Source organism: Canis lupus, chromosome 1 (genome assembly GCF_011100685.1).
Source record: "Canis lupus familiaris isolate Mischka breed German Shepherd chromosome 1, alternate assembly UU_Cfam_GSD_1.0, whole genome shotgun sequence".
NCBI lineage: Eukaryota > Metazoa > Chordata > Mammalia > Carnivora > Canidae > Canis > Canis lupus.
Window position 1 is genome coordinate 30,750,661 of NC_049222.1, and position 23,305 is coordinate 30,773,965.

Sequence of the window (23,305 nt, forward strand, 5' to 3'; positions counted from 1 at the left end):
TGCTGCTCCATCTCTTTTCCAGGAATGAGTTTTCCTCTCATCCTCTTGTTCCTCATCAATAAATGCCAATACTGTTTGTCCCTCCTCACTGGGTTGGCATGAAGCTTAAAGAACATCATGTGCCTAAGCTCTTAAAGTGGTGCCCCGCACACTCTTCCGTGGAAGGCATTAATACTTGCATGGCTACTCTCCTGTGTATCGATTAGGGGTCCTCTGGTTGACAGTGATGGAACACTCAAGCCAAAGAAAAAAAGCCAGCATGTTGTGTCCAGCACATTTTGTGTCTGATGGAAGGAAAAGGACACTTGCTTTGATCTTTTTACTGGACATGCTCATCTTTATAGGCTCAGCTAACCTTAATAGCCTTGATGCTAACACATCTCAGGCATTTTCCTTCTTTTTGATGATCAGAAGGTGAATTGACACTAACCCATATCTTGGACAGGAATGATGGCTGTTTTTTCTGCTGTTCTGTGTTAAGTGCCAAGTGCAATGCCCAGAACATAATAAATGCTCAATAGTTGTAGAAAAAATGGATTCCAGAGCAGCTTCTGTTATGATTAGCATGGACTTCATGTCTCTTTTCCTCTGGAAATTAAAAAAAAAAAAAAAAAAAAAGCTTTAGTGTTTTTCCACTTGATTACAGGGTATGTATATCTTATGGCAGAAGTATTAATATTGATAAACCCAGATTGTTGGTGAAAATACCAACCCATAATGTGTCTTTAATTTTTTTCCAAAGATAAATAAGTTCTGTGATGTCATGTACAGACTGGTGACTATTTGAAAGTTGCTAAGAGAATCCTCTTCAAAGTTCTCATCATAAGAAAAAAAATTATAATTCATGAGTTGTTAGATGTTAACTAAACTTATTGTGGCAATCATTTTGCATTATACACATATCAAATCATTATGTTGTATACCTGAAACTAATATATGTCAGTAAGTGAAACTGGTCAATAAAACTGGGAGAAGGTATTTTCAAAGTGAATAAAAATATATTCTCCTTTATGAATTGTTTTCTTGACCTGTTGTATTCTGTGTTTTTAAATTACTGCAAGAATATTAGATGAAAACTTTGAAATGAAAAAAGTAAATGGGTTTGCCGTTACCCCATCACAATGATGTAACAAAATATTTTTCGTGTTTAAGTTGCTTTCTATTCTTTTGCAGTTTTTTTCTTCTGAATTGGCTTCTTTTATTAAAAAAAAAAAAAGTCAAGAAAATGAGCTTGTCTCATAGATGTTAGAAAAATGATTTTCAAGGTAAATTCTAGTGTTTGAACAAATTTAACCTACCTCCATACAAATAACCATCTATTATAGAGTAGGAGCCATTAGACCTATCAAATAGCAAAGGTAAAATCCAGATAGTATTACAAGTTGTCAGATGTTGATAAGCCTACTTAATTACCTATAGTTATCTTTTCATTACAAAAACAAATCAATTAGCATAGTGTTGCCCATCATGTAAATGAAACTTTCTTTATGGACAAGAACAACAGGTATAATTGCTATAAAGAATACAAGGGCTGTAATGGTGCACCTAGGTGGCTCAATCAGTGAAATATCTAGCTCTTGAATTTGGCTCAGGTCACGGTCTCAGGGTCATGAGCTTGAGCCCTGTGTTGGGTTCCATGCTGGGCATGGAGCCTGCTTAAGATTCTCTGTCTCCCTCTTCTTCTCCCTCCACCCCACTGGCCACTCATGTGCATACGCAAATGCTCTCTCTCTCTCTGTCTCAAAAAAAAAAAAAAATACATGGACTGTCAGTGTAAGTACCAATAAGAAGTGGGAGAAAGTTAGTTCCATACTTAATATTTTGCCTGTATACAAGCAAAAGCACTGCACTCACCTTTTTGAGCAGAACAGAAGGAAACAGTGATGGTTATTTTTGTAAGGAGCCAATGGCTTTATGGCTTTAAAAAGTATTTTGTTCAGATTATGCAAGTACATTCTAGAGTTATTATATAAAAATTGATACAAATAGAAAGTATAAAAAAAAACCAAAAGATTCCCCCATGCCACCGTCTGAAAATACCCACTGCCAACATCCAGCCCACTCTCTTCTAGACAGGGCCCTAATTGATTTTCATTGCCATCCACCCTTTGTACTGTTTGAATGTTTTTATGTACATATAAGTCTTTTATAATAAAATGATAGTGAAAATATGAGCATAACCATATTATTTGGGATTTTTAAAATAGAATCATAAAAAATTGCTGATACTCTGTAAAGATGGCAACTTCATATGCTCAACTTAATAATTACAGTAGGCTTGCTAAGATATCTTGAAAGCAGGCAGGAGAGAAGGAATTATGTTGTTCAGAGTAGCATTCATAGGGCAAAAAAGTTCCTGGAGGATGAACCTAATCTTTGTTATGAAATATAGAAGGAATGATACTGATAAAAATAACTTAAAATAGAAATGAAAATTGTAATAAAATAGAAACCTTTTTAACAGCACTGCAGTGAAAGTCAATTAAGGAACCGATTCAACTCCAATTGGTTAAATAGAATTGGCTCTGGCGAAGCTTAGTCAATGAAAATTCATCAGTTTTTATACAAACTATATACAGCCGCAGTATTCATAAACACGAATAATAAAGTCCCAGGTGTCACACAAGGTGGGTGGGGAAGCGTTGAAAAACCTCCCATACTCAAATTAGCAAAGCGTGTGGCTACTAGGAAAAGTGGATGGTTGTAGCTTAAACTCAGCAACTGGTTTTAAAGCCTCATTTTACCATTCATCCCAATTGCCAATCCCTTCTCATAACTACATACCAGCTGTCAAATATGCATTCCTTATCAACAGTCACTCAAAATAAGATCATTTACATTACTTGTTTGGTGCCTGTCTCCAGTCTTTTAACCTGGCAACACTTGAACTGCTATTTTTAAAACGATATGTCCTACACCACAGTTGGTGGGGAGCTGTCTGCTGGTAAAAGCATTATGGAGGCCTAGGGTATGGGCTTGGAAGGCCCATGGTCCAAGTTTAAATCACAGCTGTTTCGTTTGTAAACATGGGACCTTGCATAGGTAATCTAATATCTCTTTGTCTTGTCAGCAATTAAATTTCTACTTTCAAAAGTTGTGATTAAATAGTAAAGATGAACATATGATCATGGACCTTTACATATATAAGCCTCTGATTTTCAATCAGAGCCATGGTTATTATATGAAGCATTTCAGACAGTTACTGAATAAATGTCTCAGATCGTAGGATCCTAGAACTGGAGAGCGTTGGCAGACATTATAAATCTGAAGTATCTTTGTGTGTTTCCCATGTGGTTCATCAAAGAGAAATCAGCCCAGCATTCAGTAATTGATTACTTGAAGTTCATATTGAAGTTGGTACCAAAAGCTAATTTTTGGTAAATCCTAACTTTCCTCCTATTTATTATTTTAATTTCCCTTTGTTCATTGTTATCTTCCAGCCCAATGAAGCTGGTCTTGACAACATAGTAAAGGAAGTAGGCTTAGTCTCCTTGACACAACCAGACACAGTGTCACGGGATGATTTGCTCCTCATGCATATGCAGCACTGCTAATTCTTTAAGAAATAATTGGATGGGAACGCCTGGGTGGCTCAGCTGTTGAGCACCTGCCTTTGACTCAGGGCATGATCCCTGGATCCTGGGATCGAGTCCCACATCAGACTCCTGTGGAGAGCCTTCTTCTCCCTCTGCCTGTGTCTCTACCTCTTTCTTTCTCTGTCTCTCATGAATAAATAAATAAAACCTTTAAAAAAATAATTACATGTCAGGACATGGAACCAGAGGCCACTGCCTTTATTTAATTAGGCAAGAGTGAACTTGTACATGCCTGTGAATAAAAAATAATCACTTAATGTAACTGAATATTGATTTTTGGTATGCCCTTTTCCCAATGAGGCAGCATCTGGAAAGATCAAAAGATGATTTGTTCTAATATAGTATGTGCAAAGGGGACCGAGTGGGTGCTACCTCGCAACTTCATTATCAATTTTATTGTGAGACTCAGTTAACAGTCCTGTTATTCTTCTATTGAAATCACTTAAAAAAAAAAAAAAAAAGGCGGCAGGGTAATGCAAGCAATGGAATCATTTCCCAAGTGTTCCTTTCCTGTTTAAGTCTGGAGCTGACGTTGGTGATGTTAATCTAGGGCACTGCTGGGTCTGAGGGGAAGAGAGAACTTGGATTCTCAAGAGAGTCATTCCCCTTACCTCCTACACATATATACACTCACACACAAAGCTACCTTTCTGCCTCACTCAGCATAACATCACTTCAAAGCCTATCCTTGTGGAACTCTCAGACCAGTCAGGGAACATGTCCCTCTTCTCCGACCCATCAAAATTTCCACCATGTCGGGCAGGGTCCTTTCCCTTGAGGTTAGGGGCTCTTAACTTGGGATCCATAAGAAGTTGACATTTGGGGGCTCACGAGCCCCCTAAAATGATTTCTGTACTTCTCTCAGAGGAGGGTCCTGTGCCAGATATTTTAGGTTCATGATCCAGAAAAGGTTAAGAAAGGGATCTTTTAACTTTGCTCTGATCTTTTTGAGACCAAAGGGTATTGGAAGGAACTTGGTCTTGGGAGTCAGATGGATTTCCATTTGAATTGTCTCCAGTAGGTTTCAGCTGTGTAGCCTTGGGCAGGCTACAGAAGCTCTCTGAACCTCCAGTTTCTCAAGTGTAAAACAGGGTGAAAATGCCTATTTTAAGGTTGAAGTGACAGGTACACTAAACAGAAATAAGTGCTAATTTTATTTTTCTCTTTCTTAAATGAAAGCAAGTATCTGCTCTGTTGTGTTCTTGGCTAGATTTATCTGAGCACCCGTGATGGTGTCTTGCTCACAGCAGGCACTCAAATGTTGGTTGAATAGGTGGTTGGATGGATGGGGTGCCTTGGCTTAGTACTTAGATGAAATCTCTGTTCCTTTCTCAAAACATTTCTAAGAGATCTCTTGATACTAAAAGATCTCTCTCTGGAAGAGAGCTTGGTTTTGTCACCACCCCCCTCCCCCAGGACAGTTAGTTCCATGTCCTGTGCAAAATCTGTCCACATACTATGACAAGATTAGATCTTCTTATTCCATGTGGCAAACCATGAACTGTGCTGCCTTTGTCTATTTCCAGGACTGGACAGACTATAGCCTGTAGGCCAAACCTGGCCTAGTGCCTTTTTTTGTAAATAAAGTTTTATTGGGACATAGCCATGCTTATTGATTTATGTATTGTCTATGACTGCTCTTGTGCTATGGCAGAGTTGAGTACTTAAAGACAACATGGACAGAAAACCTAAAATGCTTATTATCTCCCTCTTTATGGAAAAACTTTGCCAACTCCTGATATCTTACTTGTACTCCTTACTGCAATCCTGCAGGATTGGTCATCAGATGCCCCTTTTGTGGATTAGGAAGTAAGACCCAGTTATATATCTTGGTTGAGATCATACAATGTATATATAGCAGGTTCAGCATTCCCAGGAGTGGCCCTGTTGCTGCTGAATGTGGCCTCCACTCTTGTTTGATGCCCTTGGTGGGTGATGTGTGATACTTGGGCATTTTCAATTCAGGGCCACTCAGCAGAGATTTTCCATCCCCCAGGCTGTGAGACTGTGAGGGTTTTGAACCTCATACTTGCTCACTGGTACTGCATGTTCACTGGCAGATCTGACTTCAAATGTGAGCAGAAAGTTCATCCCCAATGAATGAATCCTGATGGATATTTGATTGTTTCCAGGGTTTGCAGATGACATTCTGTTGTTCTTCTGTTAATACTCCATCTGCCTTTTATTACTACTTTGCAACGCTCACCCTTCCAGTTAATTTTTCCAGCTTATAAACTGGTTATGATTAAAACAAAAGAAAAAAAACTTGGAAAAAAATCAGCCACTCCTGCTTTAATTGACTGCATAGCAGTGTTTGCCTTGTAATGGTAGTTAAGCTGGCAATAACGGTACAATGAGAGAATTCCAGCCCCCTCGCTGGAAGTAACACTGGGTAATTTATCCATCTGTCACAGGATTTATCTAATGAAAAATGGCTGCACTGTTATTCGATTGTCACGTAAAAGTGGCTATTGTAGTATTGGGTTGGTGAGGGGAGAGGTGAGGACTGTGAAGGCGAATGTCCTCTGATGGAGTCTGTCTTTGTTCTTTCTTTGTGGCCAGCATTAGGGAGGGTCTGTGACTCTTGCTTCATCTGTCATGGAGCTACTGATGGAGGATCCATAGAAAAACAGAAGAGCTGCAGGGTGGATAGGAAGGAATCAGAGCTATAATTAACTTGTGTCATTGTGTTCTACAAGAGCAACCCATATTTCTCCAAACTCGAAATCCTATAGTCTCACCCCGTAGCTTTCGTACTCCCTAGAGTCAATGAATCTTTCAGTTTATGCTGAAAAAATAAAACAGATAAAAACGAGGTTGCTATGGTTTAAGTGGGGGCGGGGGAGCCTGGTAAAATTAAGTAACATCCCATTTGTTATGCTAGTGTAGCTCCATGGGGAAATACTAGGTTGATTAAAATTCTTAGATATTGTTTAATTATTTAGAGTGAATGTTCTAACAGAAAGATGTTTTTCTTTTTGTAGCTCTTCTGGCTTACTCCTAACATACTTTAGTGCCCAGTTATTTTGTTAAGCCCTAAAATATCCAAGTACCTCTCCACATATGTCTTTTTCATCTCTCCCTTGGTACCAGGTACTTTTCATTGGTCAAAGCTGCTGACATTTATATTTCTGTCTTGGAAACATGCTTATCGAAAACCCATCAAAAAATTCAGATCTACCTGATGGAGACCAAAAAGCAAATTTAAAAAGTATAAATGATTGTTGAACATGTTGAATTGGAGAAAAATTGACAAGTTAATAGAATTTCCATTTATATTGATGAGGCACAGTAGTGGTGTAATGCATCCATTTTGTTGGTGAGAGAGAAGTATGAGCAAGGCATTGAAATCTATATAAATGGTACTTTCTAGAGTTATTCCCCCCAGATGTCCTAGGTCCTATATTTAGGAAAGAGAAAAGCATGTACATGGACCAGTGAGAGCCCCACCATGTAATAATTTGTGCACTAAAGCAATTGGTTGAGGGTCCTTGTGTTGGCTCTTCCTATAGCCAAGGCAAGTGCCGATATGCTATCTTTTTTTTTTTTTTTTTTAAGATTTTATTTATTTAAGAGAGAGAACATGAGCAGGGGCAGGGGAAGGACAGAGGAAAAGGGAGAAGCAGAATCCCTGCTCAGCAGGGAGCCCGATGTGGGACTTGATCCCAGGACCATGAGATTATGACCTGAATCAAAGGCAGACACTTAACCAACAGAGCCACCCAGGTGCTCCTGTGTTATCATTTCTGCACAGATTTTTTTTTGCTGTGTGTTTTTTTTAAGTCCATGTGCATTTATTATTGGTCATAGTTTTTATGTATGTGTGTCACAGCATTTGTGAGTGGGTGTACATAAGGCTTGTATCACTTGACTGCCCGCTTTGCTGAGCTCATATGTTGTCCTTATTTATGTGTTTTGCCAGGGAGAAATGCTTGCTTCCTCTCCAGTTGGCTTTGGAATCCAAGAATGTGAAACTGGCCCAACATGCCTTGGCAGGAATACAGGTATGGCTCTCACTGGGTGCAACCAGGTGACAGAAATTGATAGGCTACTTTGGCATTGAAAGACCAAATACTTAACATTTTAAATACTAGCTGTTTAAAGACCCCAACTGTAATTTGTTTGAACTAGGTAATAACCATAAATGATAACAGATTTTTCTTATATTTACCAGCATTTCTCTGGGTATAGTATATCTTGTGGAGCATTTGTCATCTGATGCTGATTCCCAGCTAAACTCACAGAGAAATGAAATATTTTGGAGGATGTCCAACTTTAGGAGAGCAAAGAATCCCAAGAGAGACAACTCCAGTTCTGTACCAATTAAAATCTTGTATATATTTAACATCTTTGATTCTGTGTAAGGAGAATTAGTAAACTGGAAATATTTTGTCTTGTTTTCTATTTTACAGTTAGGTTGGTAAATGAATTCATGTGTTTTGTTTCCAGAGCAAGAATGGGAGGGGAAAAAAAAAAGAAATTTGGCCTAATCAGAAAAATTAGATTGCTTGAACACTTTCCTTCTCTGAGCATTTGTTTGTTTATATTTTATACTGTATAGAATAGGTCTAATTCCAACAGTGCAAAGGTGATGACTATATAATATATTGAATTTTAAGTGGCTTAGCTTCTAAGTGACAAGCCTGTGGGATTTATTCAATGTGGCCATGAATTGGTGGCCTCTGTCAGGTGTCTTTTCATATTAGTGTGTACTATCTCCTCCTTTAAGTTTCTTTCTCATACATATAAAAGAGTGAGAAGACATGGCTCTTCTGTCTCCAGTGGATCGAAATTAGATAATGTATGTTTTATGCATTATCTGCATTAGACATTTTTAAACATTGTCAGTGTTATTAAAAACTCTTTGCTTTCTCCAAGGTGATTGGGCCAACCACAAATGTGAATGAGAGTTTGTTTTGACCTGCTGTGATATTCCCTTTCTCTAGTATTATATAGATTTCCCACTTATTTTTTTTCAGTTGATTGATTTTAGAGAGAGTGTGTGTGCAAGAGGGAGGAAGGGGCAGGAGAGAGAGAGAAAGAGAATCTTGAGTAGACTTCCTGGCTGAGTGTGGAGCCCGATGTAGGGCTCAATCCCAGGACCTTGAGATCATGACCTGAGCTGAAATCAAGAGTCCGATGTTAAACCAACTGAGCCACTGAGGCATCCCCCATTTATTTATTTATTTTTTTAACTCCCAAATACTCTAAGCTTACAGAACCATGTTTTCAAGGGCTTACTTTACCATGTTAACTCCAGTGACTTGATGGACAATGAGTCTTCCTCTTACTAGCCCCTGTTACTTCCTCTTAACTTTCAGCATGCTTGTAGGGCTTTTTCCCCAGTCTTTATCACTTTAGGTAAAAACAAGTTTGAATATAAACTTTAACTCTGGGATGCCTGGCATGCACTGCATGACAGTGAAAAAATCACTTTTGAGAGGATGTAGACAAAATGTCAGGGAGTCCTAAGAAGATTTGAAATACTCGATTTCTGGATTTGCAGTGACATTCTGCTAAAAGAGGGAATCCTTACACAGGATAAATCAGAATTCCAAAAGTTCTTCACGGCTGCAAATCTACACTAGGATGAGGACAGATAAATATAAAATCTTACACGAGGGTCTCAAAAATTGACTGTCTCAGGACAGAATGGGAAGAATAGCCTAATTGCAGCCCTTGTGAATGAGAATTAGGGATTTCGGGGTAAGTCAGCATAGAATGTACTGTGACTTACAACTAAGCTCATTTGATCTGAGAATATAATTAAAGTTATGCATTGCTGTTTTTTGGCTTTTGGTTTTAGGCAATAAACACATTTAATTATCTCACATAACTAGAATTCTAGAGGCAGGCAGTTTTAGGTTTGGTGTGACAGCTTAATGGTGCCACCAAGATGCCATTTTTTTTTTTTTTTGGCTTTCCCTTCTGCCATCTTAAACATTTTTAAGACTTTTTTTCAAGAGCAATTTTAGATTTATGATAAAATTGAGAAGAAGGCACAGAAATTTCCCATATGTCCGCTATGCCCACCCGTCCCATTACCAGCATCACTCACCAGAATGGTATTTTTTTTTTTAACCAAGAATCAAACTACAATGACACATCATAATCACCTAAGGTTCATAGTGTACCTTAGGGGGCACTCTTGGTTGCTTTTATTCTTTAATGTCAGACCACCCCTTAAAGTTTGACATTCCCTCTGGAGGCCACATTTTAAGTAGGAGAGTATCTGTGAAGCCACCTCACTCCAGGAACATTTGAAGATGCCCAAGGAGGTTTAGTATGGAGAAGAAGAAACTTAGGTGGACTTCATAGCTGACTTCTGATAGTTTAGTTTAGCCCTTGTGGCTCCAGGGAAAGATGAGGGAGTAGAAATTCTAGGAAGGGTTTTGGTACAATCTAAGACAGAATTTTATGGAAAATGAAAGTTGTTCCTGAATAGAAAAGAGCTGTGAGGTGTAATGTCTCTTAAGAGACTTCATAGAAGTGACTGACTTCTCATTTTGGTTTTTGTGGGATTTGTTTTCTGATGAAAATGCATTAAGATTTGTGAGCTCATGAATACTACTTGGGTAAATGACAGTTCACATTAGGAAGTAAAAAGGTAAATTCTGAAAACTGAATTTGTTGTCTACAAGATGTTCTCCCTTCCTGTGACAAAGCTATGTTAGGAATATGTATGTGTGAATATGACTTTTGTAAGGTGCTAGAATCCCCTGGGCACATTCATCCTCCATCCCCACCAACCACATAACCTATTGGTCACCATGTTATTTAGAAAGAATTATTTAATAGCAGCAAAAAGTCTTTGCCCACACTGTTTACAAAAGGTCTGATGTGTTTTTGTTGTTGTTGTTGCCACGTAGCATGAGTACTTTTCCAATGACCTCCACCTACGTGGCTCCTGAATACAAAAAATTATCCTCAGTACATTCTAAGGTTTTCCCCTGCTGCCTTATTCTGTTGTATCTATCTGTGATCATTGCCTTGTGCTCTTTACAGAAGCTTCTGTCAGAAGAGAGGTTTGTATCCATGGAAACAGACTCTGATGAGAAGCAGCTGCTCAATCAGATTCTGAATGCTGTGAAAGTGACGCCTTCCCTCAATGAAGACCTGCAGGTGGAAGTGATGAAGGTTGGTTTGACGTGGCTGCCAGTTTGCGTCATTGGGACAGGAACAGACTGATCCCCCCCTACCCCCGCCCCAAGCCCTCGTTGTTATCTTGAAAATGCCTCTGTATTGTGGTCATGCCAGCTCCCCCTTCATTTGGAATGTATGGTGGTTCTTGCCTATGGTCCGCCGGAATTACCTGGATTGTTGAACAGAAATGACAACTAAGTAAGAAGATAGAATTTCGGTAAATCTATATGATTTTTGGTCTGATCCTGCATATCCAGTGTTGCTAGGAAATGTATTTATTTATCACATTTTGAGAGCATGCATGTGAGTAGATCCAGCTTAGGGGAGTTCCGATCATTCTGAGTACTCTGCTACCTGTTTATGATTAAACAAAGCAGTGACCTAGTGATGTTTTCACATATCCTAAGGCTCTAGAAATAGTCAATTTAGGGTCAGGAAGACTATCCTTGGGAACCACATTAGAATCACATCTTTCTTGTCTATTCTCAAATGACATGAACTTTAATCTCCCACATTTCAGTTATTTTTTCGGGGGATGGCATCTCTCCCTCTTCTTTCCCTTTGCCCTCTCTTGAGGATCACCATGACTGGGAGCCCTTCATGCTGACTCTGGAATGTGTCCTATGCTGTGAATGAACAGGGAGCTGAGCAGAAGAGGATGGAAATCTCTCTCCTAGAACAGTACCTCAGTCAGAGCAACACAGCTAGAACCACTGGGCTGGCTTTTAATAATGCCATCTATTCCTTCTCTCCCTGGAGGAATAGGTACAGAGAAATATTTGGGAAAAGTTGGTGTCATATAATGATTGATTTCTTTCCTGGAAATGCACTGAAGGATTTTTGTCTTGGATAAGAGACTTAACTCCTCTGGGTTTCAGTTTCCCTGTTCAGCAAAGAAAAGATTATTTCAGTCATGACATTTTCCTCATGCCTTGCACCTCACCCTAGCCGATAGTATGAGTAATTGAGTGCAGTGATGATAAGCTGAGACTCTGAAGCCAGCTCATCCACTTTCTAGTTGGATATCCTCGGGTAGATTCCTTAACTACTCTGTGTCTTGGTCTCCTCATCTGTAAAATGGGGGAAATAGTAGCACCTGCCCAACAGGACTGTTGCAAGGATTAAATAAGTGATATTTGTAAAGAATTTAGCACAGTATCTGGCATAAAGCAAGTGCTTCAGAAGTGTTAACATATGCCTACTACTTCCTACCTGCTGCTGCTGAGTCATAATCTCAGTGGGTGAGTCTAGGAATATTCTTTTTTTTTTTTTAAGATTTTTTAAATTTATTTGAGAGCAAGAGAAAGAGAGCATGAGTGGGAGGGTTGGACAGAGGGAGAGGGATAAGCAGACTCTGCTGAGGAGGGAGCCCCACATGGGGATTGATGTGGGGCTCAATCCCAGCACCTCAGGATACTGACCTGAGCTGAAGGCAAATGCTTAACTGAATGAGCGACCGGGGGGCCCCCTAGGAATATTCTTAAAATAAACATTGAGAATCCCTGAACTAGCTGGTCTTGATGATCTCATTCATCTTTAACTCTCTTCAATTCTGTAATGGACAGTTTTGCCTTGTCCTCCGACATATGTTTGGCAGCTGTGCGTTCATAGGAACTGAAGACTAACCACTTCTAGAATTTATTTTACTCTTCCATTTCCTCCATGCTGCTGTTGAGAGACAAGGCCAGCTGCCACGGTAATCATTTCTGTGGCTTCCAAGACCAGTCTGCCGAATCATTCTTGTATTATTAGGTCTCCATACGCTGGATGGTGAGCTGTGGTGTCCTACTGAAATACCTCACAGATTTCACATTACTCTGGAACTTCTCCCAGGAATATACCTTTTTGTGGAATACAGGAATATGTATTAAAAATTAAAAGGAGAAAGTACCTATTCTTAAAGTCTTGGAGAAGCAGGATGTTTAATGGTTATGTCAACAGTAACACCTGTTTTTGAAAACTTATGCTTGCTTGCTACTTCCAGCCCAGCAGTGCCTTCTGCTAGCCTTGCTGAGGACAGCAGTTGACACATGTTAACTCTACTGGAAATCCTGGAAAGTTTATCTTAATGGACTTTCTAATGACACCATGATAAACCATTGGTATTTGTCGTTAATGTCTGGGAAGAGATCAGGCATTGTCAAAAAACAAAAAAGAAAAAACAATAATGTAGGCTGCCATTCTTTAAAATTAGGTTTCCAAAATGCTTAAAAAGAGAAGGGCCTTTGCCCTATGCTATTATTCTTAACCATTTAAACATTGGGATTGGGAAAAAATATTTCCACTCACAACAGACCTAGCCTTCAGCTAATTTCTTTTATACTATACTTTTATTTAGACCAACAGTTTTAGCCAAGCAGCTAAACAATGAATGATAAGATAACATGCTGTGATAACCACAAGGGAGGGCTCCATGAGCATTTCTTATTTCTGACATTTGGATTATTTGGATCTAAGATATATCCAAATTATAGCATTGCTGGCTTATAAATAATGATAATGTTTATGCCCTTTCTCTATGCAGGAAGAATTTCTGTGATTACTTTAGTCACCTTCAAAAGCGTGTACCCTTTTATCTTGGATGTTGTAATATTTGTAATGGCCTGAGAAAAAACTCACGAATAAGTCCTTGTTTTGCTGACATCATTAGAATATGAAAATGTTTTTGCCACTTCTCCCCAAAATATAATTAACAAAGAGGGAATTGGATGAGCCCTCAAGGAAAGGCTGGATTCATTTCATATGAAGGGTATATTTATTCCTGATGCTTCTACATAACTCATTCTCATGATAAATTATCCAAACTAGGAATTACCTGTCAAAATCCCCTAGTCATTTCATATAAATATTTTGTAGGTACGAGAAAATCTTTTAAGGTGAGATATGGTAGGCATTTTCAAACACCAATATGCTATTCAAGAGCGATAAAGGCACACCATGCAGTTTTTATTTATGTCTGTCCAACCACAGCATAGCACATTTTTATGACAAACCCCAGGTGCTATTTTTTAAGAAGTGATGCCATGCATTTTACTCACCTATTGCTATCTGGTAGTGTTTATAAACACGAGAAATTGAACCCTGTCACATTTTTCAGAGTATGTAGCAGTTGTATTGAATTCCTGGAGAGAAAATAATATGGTTTCCTCTTTTAGACATTTCCCTAAGATTAAACTAACTAATAATGAAACTCAAAATTCTGATGGTAATGTTCTCATTTAGAAGGAAGGCCCTAGACTGTCAATTGGAAGGTTAAAGAAAAAAATATCAATGATGCTTACTCCTGACAAATTAAATAGGAATGAGGTTAGACCACTTAGTCTAAGATCCTGTTCTAACAGGAGGGGAAGAAAAGGCAATTTTGATTTATTGAAATGGCCATGGAATCCAAATAAAAATTTTATAGCTTGAGCAAATCAAATTTCAGCACTGTAGAATCAGAAAGAAAGTTTTTCAAGATAGATTACCTTAGTAATGCATTAGTAGACAGCAGGGAGCTACTTAATATTTACGTTAAGCACTTGTCTGCTTTGGTAGCATTTTCCCATGGTGTGTGCCATTTCTGTAAATGCCATGCAGACTCCATAGAAGCCAGCTACGTAACTAATGACATCTCTGACTAGAGCAATTAGGACTTTTTTTCTCCTTCTTCCTGATAGATAACATTTAGTGTGGTTATTAGCTGATACAGCTGGCTGGTCTTTAAAACCGGAGGGAATTATGGCTGGCCTTCTGCCTTCATAAGTGTGTCAGAGATGTGAGCATCCTGAGGAGGGCCGCTAGCTTTGTGTTTAAGGAAGGATGTGATACTGGATACCGAGAAAGCATTTGATGAATGTTCTGGTATTGGATGTTTTACTTTGTATGCACCTTTAGGTAATAGAAATGAATATTGGTGGGAGACTGTACAGTTTTTAAAGGGGGAAATGACAGGGGCTGATTAATGTTTATTATGCATTAGATGCTCTAGTAAGTACTTTACATTCATACTCAGGTCATACATCTAGTAAAATGGAAGGGCCAGTATTTGAACTGTAATTCAGCTGGAGGCCAAATGTGTGCTTTTAAACAGTGGGCTAGGTTTCTTGCCTTCTGAGTCTCTTCTAAAAGGCATGTACATGGTAGTCATTAGTATCCCCATTCCAAAGATGATTGAACAGAGAAATTAAGTCACGGGGCGGTAAGGGGCAAAGCTGATAGTGGCTGAGAATCCTGTGTGTTTTTGGCATCCTCCATGACAGTGCATTCTTTCACTAGTTTCAAGACCTAGTTTCAAATTTGAAGAATCAATATCTCTTTCCCACCAAATTAGCTGACAAGTGTGTGGGTGTCAAAGAGCGAGAGAGAGAAAGATCGAGATTGAGATCAGGTTGGGGGAAGAGAAAAAGAATGTCATTTACTGTTGAGGTATTTTTATGTTTTACAACAAAAGTCAACCAAACATCTATAGAAAATACAAAGATGAGTGATTGATAGAAAACGAGCTAATGGCTATAGAGCTGGTAGACCAAAGCTTCAGGATGTCCATTTATAACTCTGGTCTTACAGTGAGAAGGAGAGAGTGCTTTTAAATTATGTACCAGCATTGCAGTCAGCACCTTTGTCTGGGAGGAAGAAACAGACCAAATGGAAGGACTGGTTCTAAATCCCCTCAATCATGTCTTGGGCACCTGGGTGGTTCAGCCGGTTAACTGTATGTAACCGTTGGTTAGCTTTCAGTTTTGTTATAGTTATAAAAATATGTGTAGCATCTTAATAAAATGAATACCTCTAAACTCATTCAAATTATGAACCTGAACATTAGAAAAATACCTTTGCTTTGAGAGTTTCTTCTCTTTTTTTTTCTATAGCCACTCCCTCCCCCTACAGCCTATAAAGGTCACTTTCTTCTGCAGTATGCAGTAATGGAAAAGTGTTTCATCATATATTTCTGATTCCTAAAAAAGGGCTTCATCGTGTTTACTATTGTTAAATTGTAGCTTAAAAGAAGAATCTTCTGAATTGTTATTTATTGATCATCTACCAGTATATATTTAGGGTCCTAATCATTAGTCATAATTCCACAGTCTACAGAAAACACCCCACCATTTATGCCAATAAATTTCTATTCCATCCTACTAGGTAAAATTCATATGATTTGGTTACACTGGGGAAGCTTTATAATTATTAAATGTCTAACATATAGAGAATCAAGTTGGCTTTAGCCCTTTAAAAACTATCTTGAGGAACTTGGTTGATCATGTCTATAAGCATTGATTATAAAATTATCAGAAACCTCATGTGTATGTGGGTAGAGATCATCTGAGATGAGGTGCCTGTTCTGGGGAGAGTCTGAGAGGGAGAGAAAGAGGGAATAAAGGTATTATCTAGGACATGCTGATGAACTTTACTTCTTAAAGCATCAGCTATGAGATTAGGTCGAAATAAGTTTGTTACAGACTAACCTAGAACAAGACAGTTCATTGAACTTTTCAGTTTGTTTTCTCTTAGACTTCTTTCCATTGGTTTATTCAGTGAGTGTATTTTTATTACCAGCAACATATAAAATTTTGTAGGATTAAAAGCAGTACCTTCAAAGACAAGTGTTCAGAATCTAATAGGAAAGAGATAACAATGTACACATTTACCAAAATTCAAGGTAGTTGTGTATGTTGTAGCAGAAGTGGAGTTGGAAAAATTCAGAAGGAGAAACCACGTTGAGCTGGATAGATCAGTGTTTCAAGGAGAGGGTAATATTTGAGTTGGATTTTGAAAGGTGTATAGAATTCTGACAGTGATATTGGGAGGGTGGGCGTTCCTGGTAGAGAAGAAAAGCCCTGTAGATGGGAAAGCATGGGCTGTAAACTGTGATTACTGAAGGCTGGTAAGTGATGAGCCTGGAGGGGAGGTTGAGAGAGGTTCTCTGGGGCCTGGTCAGAGTGAGCAGGAGCAGGACAGGGACATTTCCAGAGATGGGTGTTAGGTGTTGAAGGTTCAGGGCAGAAGAAGGAAGAGTTTTGCATGATGGTCCAGAATCAGCAGAACTGAGTCAGAGACGCTGGTGAAATATAAGAGCCTAAGCAAGAAGTCCTGAGGACTTGAAACAGATTGGTGGCAACAGGAAGGGTCCTTTGCAACTATGTGTGGAAAAGTGCACCCAGCTGCACGGGGCTGATCTGCAGAGAGAGAATCAGGAGCTGTGGTGGCTGGCAGTGGAGTAGGTGGTAAGTAGGTGGCGAAAGAAAAATCCAAGGTGATTACAGGAGTAGGAGCCAGGATTTCTGACTGAATGGTGGATTTTTAAGGGGCCATTTTAGGAGAGAGATAGTTCACATTGTCAGATATTAAAGAATTATAATCTTTTTAAAGGATAATTTAAAGAAATACAAGTAGTTCAGCACCACAGGCTTTCCAAAATAGAAGAAAGTTCACTGCAAATCCCATAAGTATGACTGATTTTTGTATATTTGTTTCTAATCCTATCTATTTATGTGTTCAGTTATATTCATTGTGCATATAGGATTTTTTATTTCATTTCACTTTAGATTATAAACCTTTCCCAGGCTATATTTATTCCTTTCATATAATTTTAATGGTTGCATAATTAGGAATTTTAGAAGTGGGGGAAGTGTTCGCTGTGTCACATTGGAGACTTATGCTGGTAACAAGATTTTCATGGAATTGCATATATTTGTTGGTGCTGTTGAGAAGTTGAAATTAGGGACTGAAACTTGGAAGAAATGTTGGCTCCAGTGATAGATTTTTGAGACTCTAGTTAGAGGGAAGAGTTACGAGAACTTGCCAAGGGGGAAGAGAGTTTGGAAGGAAGAGCAGAATGGTTTATTTATTTATTTGTTCAAGTGAATTAGCCAAGCTCATTATAATTTAATATTCACACAAAAAAATTTTTTTACAGATATCACTGGTACAGCATTTCCTAGAATTAGGTGCTAAGGGCATATTGATGAATATCAATGAATATCAGACTTACTACTTGTGGCAACAAATCAAGGCCAGAAGAAACATGACCATATACCAGTTAGAAATGTTTTCCAAACTGGGTACTCAGGAACTCTAGCAAAATATTCTGTGGACTAAAAAAATCTGTCAGAATAGCCATTTGCCAGAATGTGATTTCTCAAACTACCTGTCACCTCAGCCTCAGATAAGTCTGTTTGAGTCCTAAGGGGTAGAGGTTTCATGTGATACAATAATTTCATTTTTCTGTAAATCAAAATAAAGATTAGGATCATAGCTCAACTACCTGTTGTTAACTTCAGTCTTGGATCTTTGGAGCATAGTGAAGGACCAGTGGGTCATCCCAGATCCCCTCTGAAAGTCCTCGATTCTCCCTCTGAGGCTTTTGGAAGCAGAGTAACGTTGTAGGGGTTCTCAGCTATATTCACAAGGCATGTGGGGTATAAGTGATCTAAAACAGTGATTCTCAACTGGGGACTATTTTGTCTCCCAGAGGATATTTGGCAATGGCTGAAGAAATTTTCAGTTGTCACAACTGGGAGTGCCACTGTCATTTGGAGGGTAGAGGCCAGAGATGCTGCTAAATATCCTACAATGCACAGAACAATCCCCCGCAAAAAGAATCATTTGACCCCAAATGTCCATCACACTGAGGTTGCAAAACTTTGATCAAAATGAGAAAAAGAAATGCTTACTTTGGGCAGCCACATTTTAATTGTAGATGAGAAGAAAATGTGCCCTGACATTCTATATGTACTTTTTCACTACTCCCACCCCCACTCCAAAGATACACATTCTTCTGTTCTGCTGTCTTCAGAAGGCGGAATCTGCTTTATTGTTCGTGTGTAGACCCTGAGGAAAAGAATCTGTTTCTAGTTCATGGCCAAGGTACACTTTCAGCAGCTCACACCCCATAAGGCTGCACATGCAGAAGAGGGGCCTGCCCTGCAACCAATGGAAAGGCATTTTGGTGGCTCAGAATCCCCATGCTCAACACTGAATTTCCCATCCTTGTTTTTGCCATATTTGACAGAGTAAAAAAAAAGAACTGGAATGTTTCTAAAGAGAAGGAATTATGCAATTATTTTTAATTTTATGAAGTTTCATGCCAAGATAAAGGAAATGCCAGAAGGAAATGTGCATGAAGTAACGAAGTTAGATTTTCCACCAGAACCAGAGCTGGGGTTTGAAATGCGTTTGGCATTAAGAATTTGAAGAGAGTCGTCTGCTCTATGCTCCAGTAAAGACAAGGCCTTCTGTGGGCTGGACTCAAGTTTTTAGTAACTTTTTTTGAGCTGTAGTAGATTTTGTTTGGTTTGATTTATAAATAACATCTGGTATTTGGGAAAGTAAAACTCCAGTCACCTTAAGATACACTCATATGTAAATTAAGATTATTTTAATAGTTTAAAAAAAGAGGGAAAGAAGACTTCCTTATTCATTCGATATGCATCCATATCCTCAATATGTCTTGACTTCCCCAAATCAGCTCGCTTCTTGATGGAACCTGTGGTGTCTTCCCTAGGGTTAATTTACTAATTGTGCATGTTGTAGCATGTTAAATTTAAAAATCCACTGAGAGAAGAAAGCAGCATTACAACTAGTATGCTATGCTTTAGACCCAGAGAGACTTCCCCAGAGTACAGTGTGTTTTCCCAGTCATAGTATCCACCACGATTTATTGTGACCCCTTATTTTATGATGGTCTTCAACACCAGGTCTTATCCTTGCAAAATCAGGGTGTCTTTTTAGTTCAGTACTATATGCCCAACACCAGCACTAGGTCAGATCACAAGTAACACACCCATAAATGTCTGCTGCATACATGGATGGGAGCCTGAGCAACACAGCACACAGTTAGACATAAAGCAGACATGCAGTTGCAATCCATTAAGCTCAAGAATCACTTCTTCGCTCTAGCATTTGTGGAAACAGTCCTGGGGAGAACTCATCTGGAACCTTGGGAGAAGTGAGATCTTTGAATCCTAAATCTTAGGCAAGTTACCATTTACTATGTTGAGTGCAAAAGGTAGGTTCTCAGTGGAGCATAGCAGGAGATTTCAGGAAGGAGAAATGTTCATGGCATCTCATGGGAGAGGCCATCTGATTAGTTGAGATGATTTTCTCACTGTCCAGAGCAAGATCCTGCCAGGTGACTGGATATCCCAAAAGGAGGCTTTACTAAATTCTGATTACCCTAACCTAGTCTTCAGAAGTTCTAGTATTCTTATCTTATGTGATTGCAAAATCTGCCTTTAGCCAGTCTGAGCAACCTGAGTCTGGCATTCAGATTCCTAGGATAATTTTCTTCTATACAACTGGGCTGTCTTAACATGTTGTCTACACATTTTACAAAAATGACTAGACACGAAGGTGCACAGTCTCACTGAAACTCTGTGAGGATGATCACTAAGGTGAACAAGGTATAGGAGAGCTTGAGTACAGGCCAGGACATCACACCTCTCGAGGCCTGACAATGTGCTAAACATGTTAAGCATCAAAAAGATGCTACTAAGAAGCTACTACTACTAAGAAGCTTATATAAGTCCAATGAGGCATAGAGAGGGATGCAGATTTAAGTGATAAGTCTAAGCTGCTCTGAAGAAATGGTATAGAATGTCTGCATTTCCTGCCCATTCTGAGTGTCACACCTGTAATAGTAGTATATTATACATTTTGAACAAAGTGTATCACTGTTCTCTGAAATATGCTGCTATATTAATACCTAAATATAAAGCATTGTAAAAAAAAAATGGGACTGTGGGAGATCAGTGTGATCCACTAGAGGGGTAGGGAGTAGGAGGAGAGAACAGCGATGGGATGATACAAGGTTTCACATATTGGTGACAGTTGTCTTTTAGGGTGGGAATTCCCTGCATCCCTTTGCCAAATGTACCCCAGGCAATTCACTGTCACTGGAATGACTAGAATCTGTCTTTAACTTCCTCTACATCCTAAGTGTCTGCTTTTATCACTCTGATTTACAGTTTGCCTCAGCTCCTCTATTTTTAGTTGGGATTTATGGGCCTGCCAAGCTCTAAAACAATACGTGCAAGACACTTAACCATTGGGCAGTTGAATTGCTGTGCACCAGGGTTCCAGCCTACCTCTCTAGCACCATCTCTAGCCTCATACCTTCCCGTATCTGTCTTTACTTGTGACATTTCCTTTGCTTAGCACATCTTTCCCTCCCTCTCTCTCCTGCCCATATGTCACCTCATCAGCAAAGTCTCCTCCAGGTTACAATGCCTTCTAGCCTTCAAGGTTGTTTTAGCCCTCACAACTGCAACAGCATTCATCACCACCAGCCCTGAAGTACAGTTAGGCCTGTGCTAGTTTCTCCAAGAGATGAGCGTTCTTGATGCCAAAGATTGTGCTTGCTTTTTATACTTGTGACTCCATAGCAGTCAGACTCTGAATGCATAATGACTTGAACTGATGTGAGGCTGAAAAGGGAGAACATATAGGAGGGAGAACGTGGAGATGCAGCAGAATGATGTGGATGCTGGGCAGTAGGAATCCGGGGCAGTGATAAAGAGTAGAATGCAGATTGCCACAGATTTATGCTTTTGAATGTGGATAATCTGATTGATTTTTTAAAAATTTTTATTTATTTATTCATGAGAGACACACAGAGAAGCAGAGACGTAGAGGGAAAAGCAGGCTCTCAGCAGGGAGCCTGATACAGGACTCAATCCCAGGACACCAGGATCATGCCCTGAGCTGAAGGCAGACACTCAACTGCTAGGGCATCAAGGTGTCCCTGATTGAGTTTAATTTTTACTGAAAATGTACCTAATCACTTATGTTTAGAATGGATACCATAAGTTACATCACATGGAAGCTTATTTAACCTCTGTGAGAAGGCAGCCCTGGATAGGTACCGTGTACACTACTGTGTTAAACCATTGTTTAGTGTGTTCATTCCTCTAAATATCCTCATGAGGTGGGGGTGGGAATTCTACAGACAGGGGGATAGAGGGCATGGTCACACAGCAATTAGGTGCTGAATCACATGCCATGGTCATGTTACTAAAACAATAGTGTTTTGGCTCTGACATCACAGCACCTGCTCTGTTATACAGTCACAGGGCCCAGTCTGCCTGATGCAGAAACCCCAGTCACAGCTGTGAGAAGTACTTGGGAGAGGGTTAATCCAGGGCATGTGTGATCAGAAGAGCACACCTGTCATCTTATGCTCATCATCATTATCTGTCCATATCTGTCCCCCTCTGTTCCTAATGTGACCACGTTTCCGAAATTCTTATCACTTGTGCCCAGTTCTTAAAGTAAATCAGCTTTGCTTTCTCCTTTCTGGTACAATCTTTTTATGCAAAGTTTCTATATGCATTTTATTTTTTAAAGATTATATTTATTTATTTGAAAGAGAGCACGTGCACAGGAGTGGAGAAGGGGCAGAGGGAGAGGGAGAAGCAGACTCCCTACCGAACATGGACCCAACACAAGACTCAATCCCAGGACCCTGAGATCATGACGTGAGCCACCCCGGTGCCCCCAAAGTTTCTGTACATATTTTAAATTGAGGAGTTATTTCTTTTATACAGTAGCAATTTGATGATTGTTTTTTAATGATTGGGCTTTTTGTTAGTCTTTGCAGTAATTTTTCCCAATTTATGGAAGACTTTGTGTCTGATTTCCCTATCCCTGTAGCTCACTTATGGAGGCCATGCGGGCTAGCTGAATTGTGAGATACTGCCGATCACTCCAGTTCCTGCTGTTCAGTGATGGTGTAGTCAGTAATGGAATCGCCCTCAGGGTTTAGTTGCTCCTGTTTTCCTTGAGGCCAGTGTAGTGAACTTGAACTTTCTGCCCTCTCCCAATGCAACAGAAGTCAGCTGCTTTAAATTCATTTTCTATCCCCTAAACTTCCTACACCCAATCTTTGTTTTAATCTGGTGAATTAATGCTTGCTAGGCACTGGGCATATCAACCATTTCTCCATTGATCATCTTTGATAAGTCATTTCTGTCTACTGCATCATCCTCGCTGGACACTGCTCTTTGTATGTACTGTGTGAGTCATTGTGGGCCATGAGCACTGTCCTCCCTATTATTCAAACCTGCTCTGCTTCCAACACAAAAAACTCTACTTGAGCTGAAGAAGCTAGCTTCATTAATGTGCTTCACTTCCCTTTCATTGTTTTTGGTGGTTTGTAGTTTTTGCAGACAGCTCAGTGAGTCTTTGGATATTGGTGGCCAGACATTAGGTGTGGAGAGCCTTTTATCAAGGGTCTTTTGAACTCTATCAGCATTGGCTGGGTGCAGGGATCCTAAGCTTCCTTCAGACTATTGCTAAGAGGCCTCATTCTACATTTACTGACCTCCTTGTGACAGAGGAAGTTGACCCTCCTCGGTTTCCCAGAGAACATTGATTACCAGATACCACTACCAACTCAGTGCCCTTCATGGAGACGTCCCCATTGGTACTGTTCCCTCTTCCTCACCGAAAATGGGTTTGATTTTTGAAAACTTCTTTCCAGATCTACTCTTGTGTACCTTGTATGAATGCAGAGTAATGGAAGGCAGAAAGCCAATCACCAGTCTTATAAGTAACATTAATAACTAACCAGTTTAGGCAAATATTTGCCA

At 39.4% G+C, this 23,305-nt stretch overlaps 1 protein-coding gene across 5 annotated transcripts in view; it reads left to right on the top strand.

Annotated features, from left to right (window-relative positions):
- ARFGEF3 (ARFGEF family member 3) overlaps window positions 1-23,305 on the top strand; it is a 176,211-nt gene that overhangs the window by 35,042 nt on the left and 117,864 nt on the right. For all 5 annotated transcript variants that reach the window (XM_038526137.1, XM_038526138.1, XM_038526139.1 and 2 more), the window contains exons 3-4: window positions 7,519-7,600; window positions 10,602-10,733. In XM_038526137.1, the coding sequence (XP_038382065.1) occupies window positions 7,519-7,600; window positions 10,602-10,733 (214 nt within the window). The remainder of the gene's footprint in view (window positions 1-7,518; window positions 7,601-10,601; window positions 10,734-23,305) is intronic.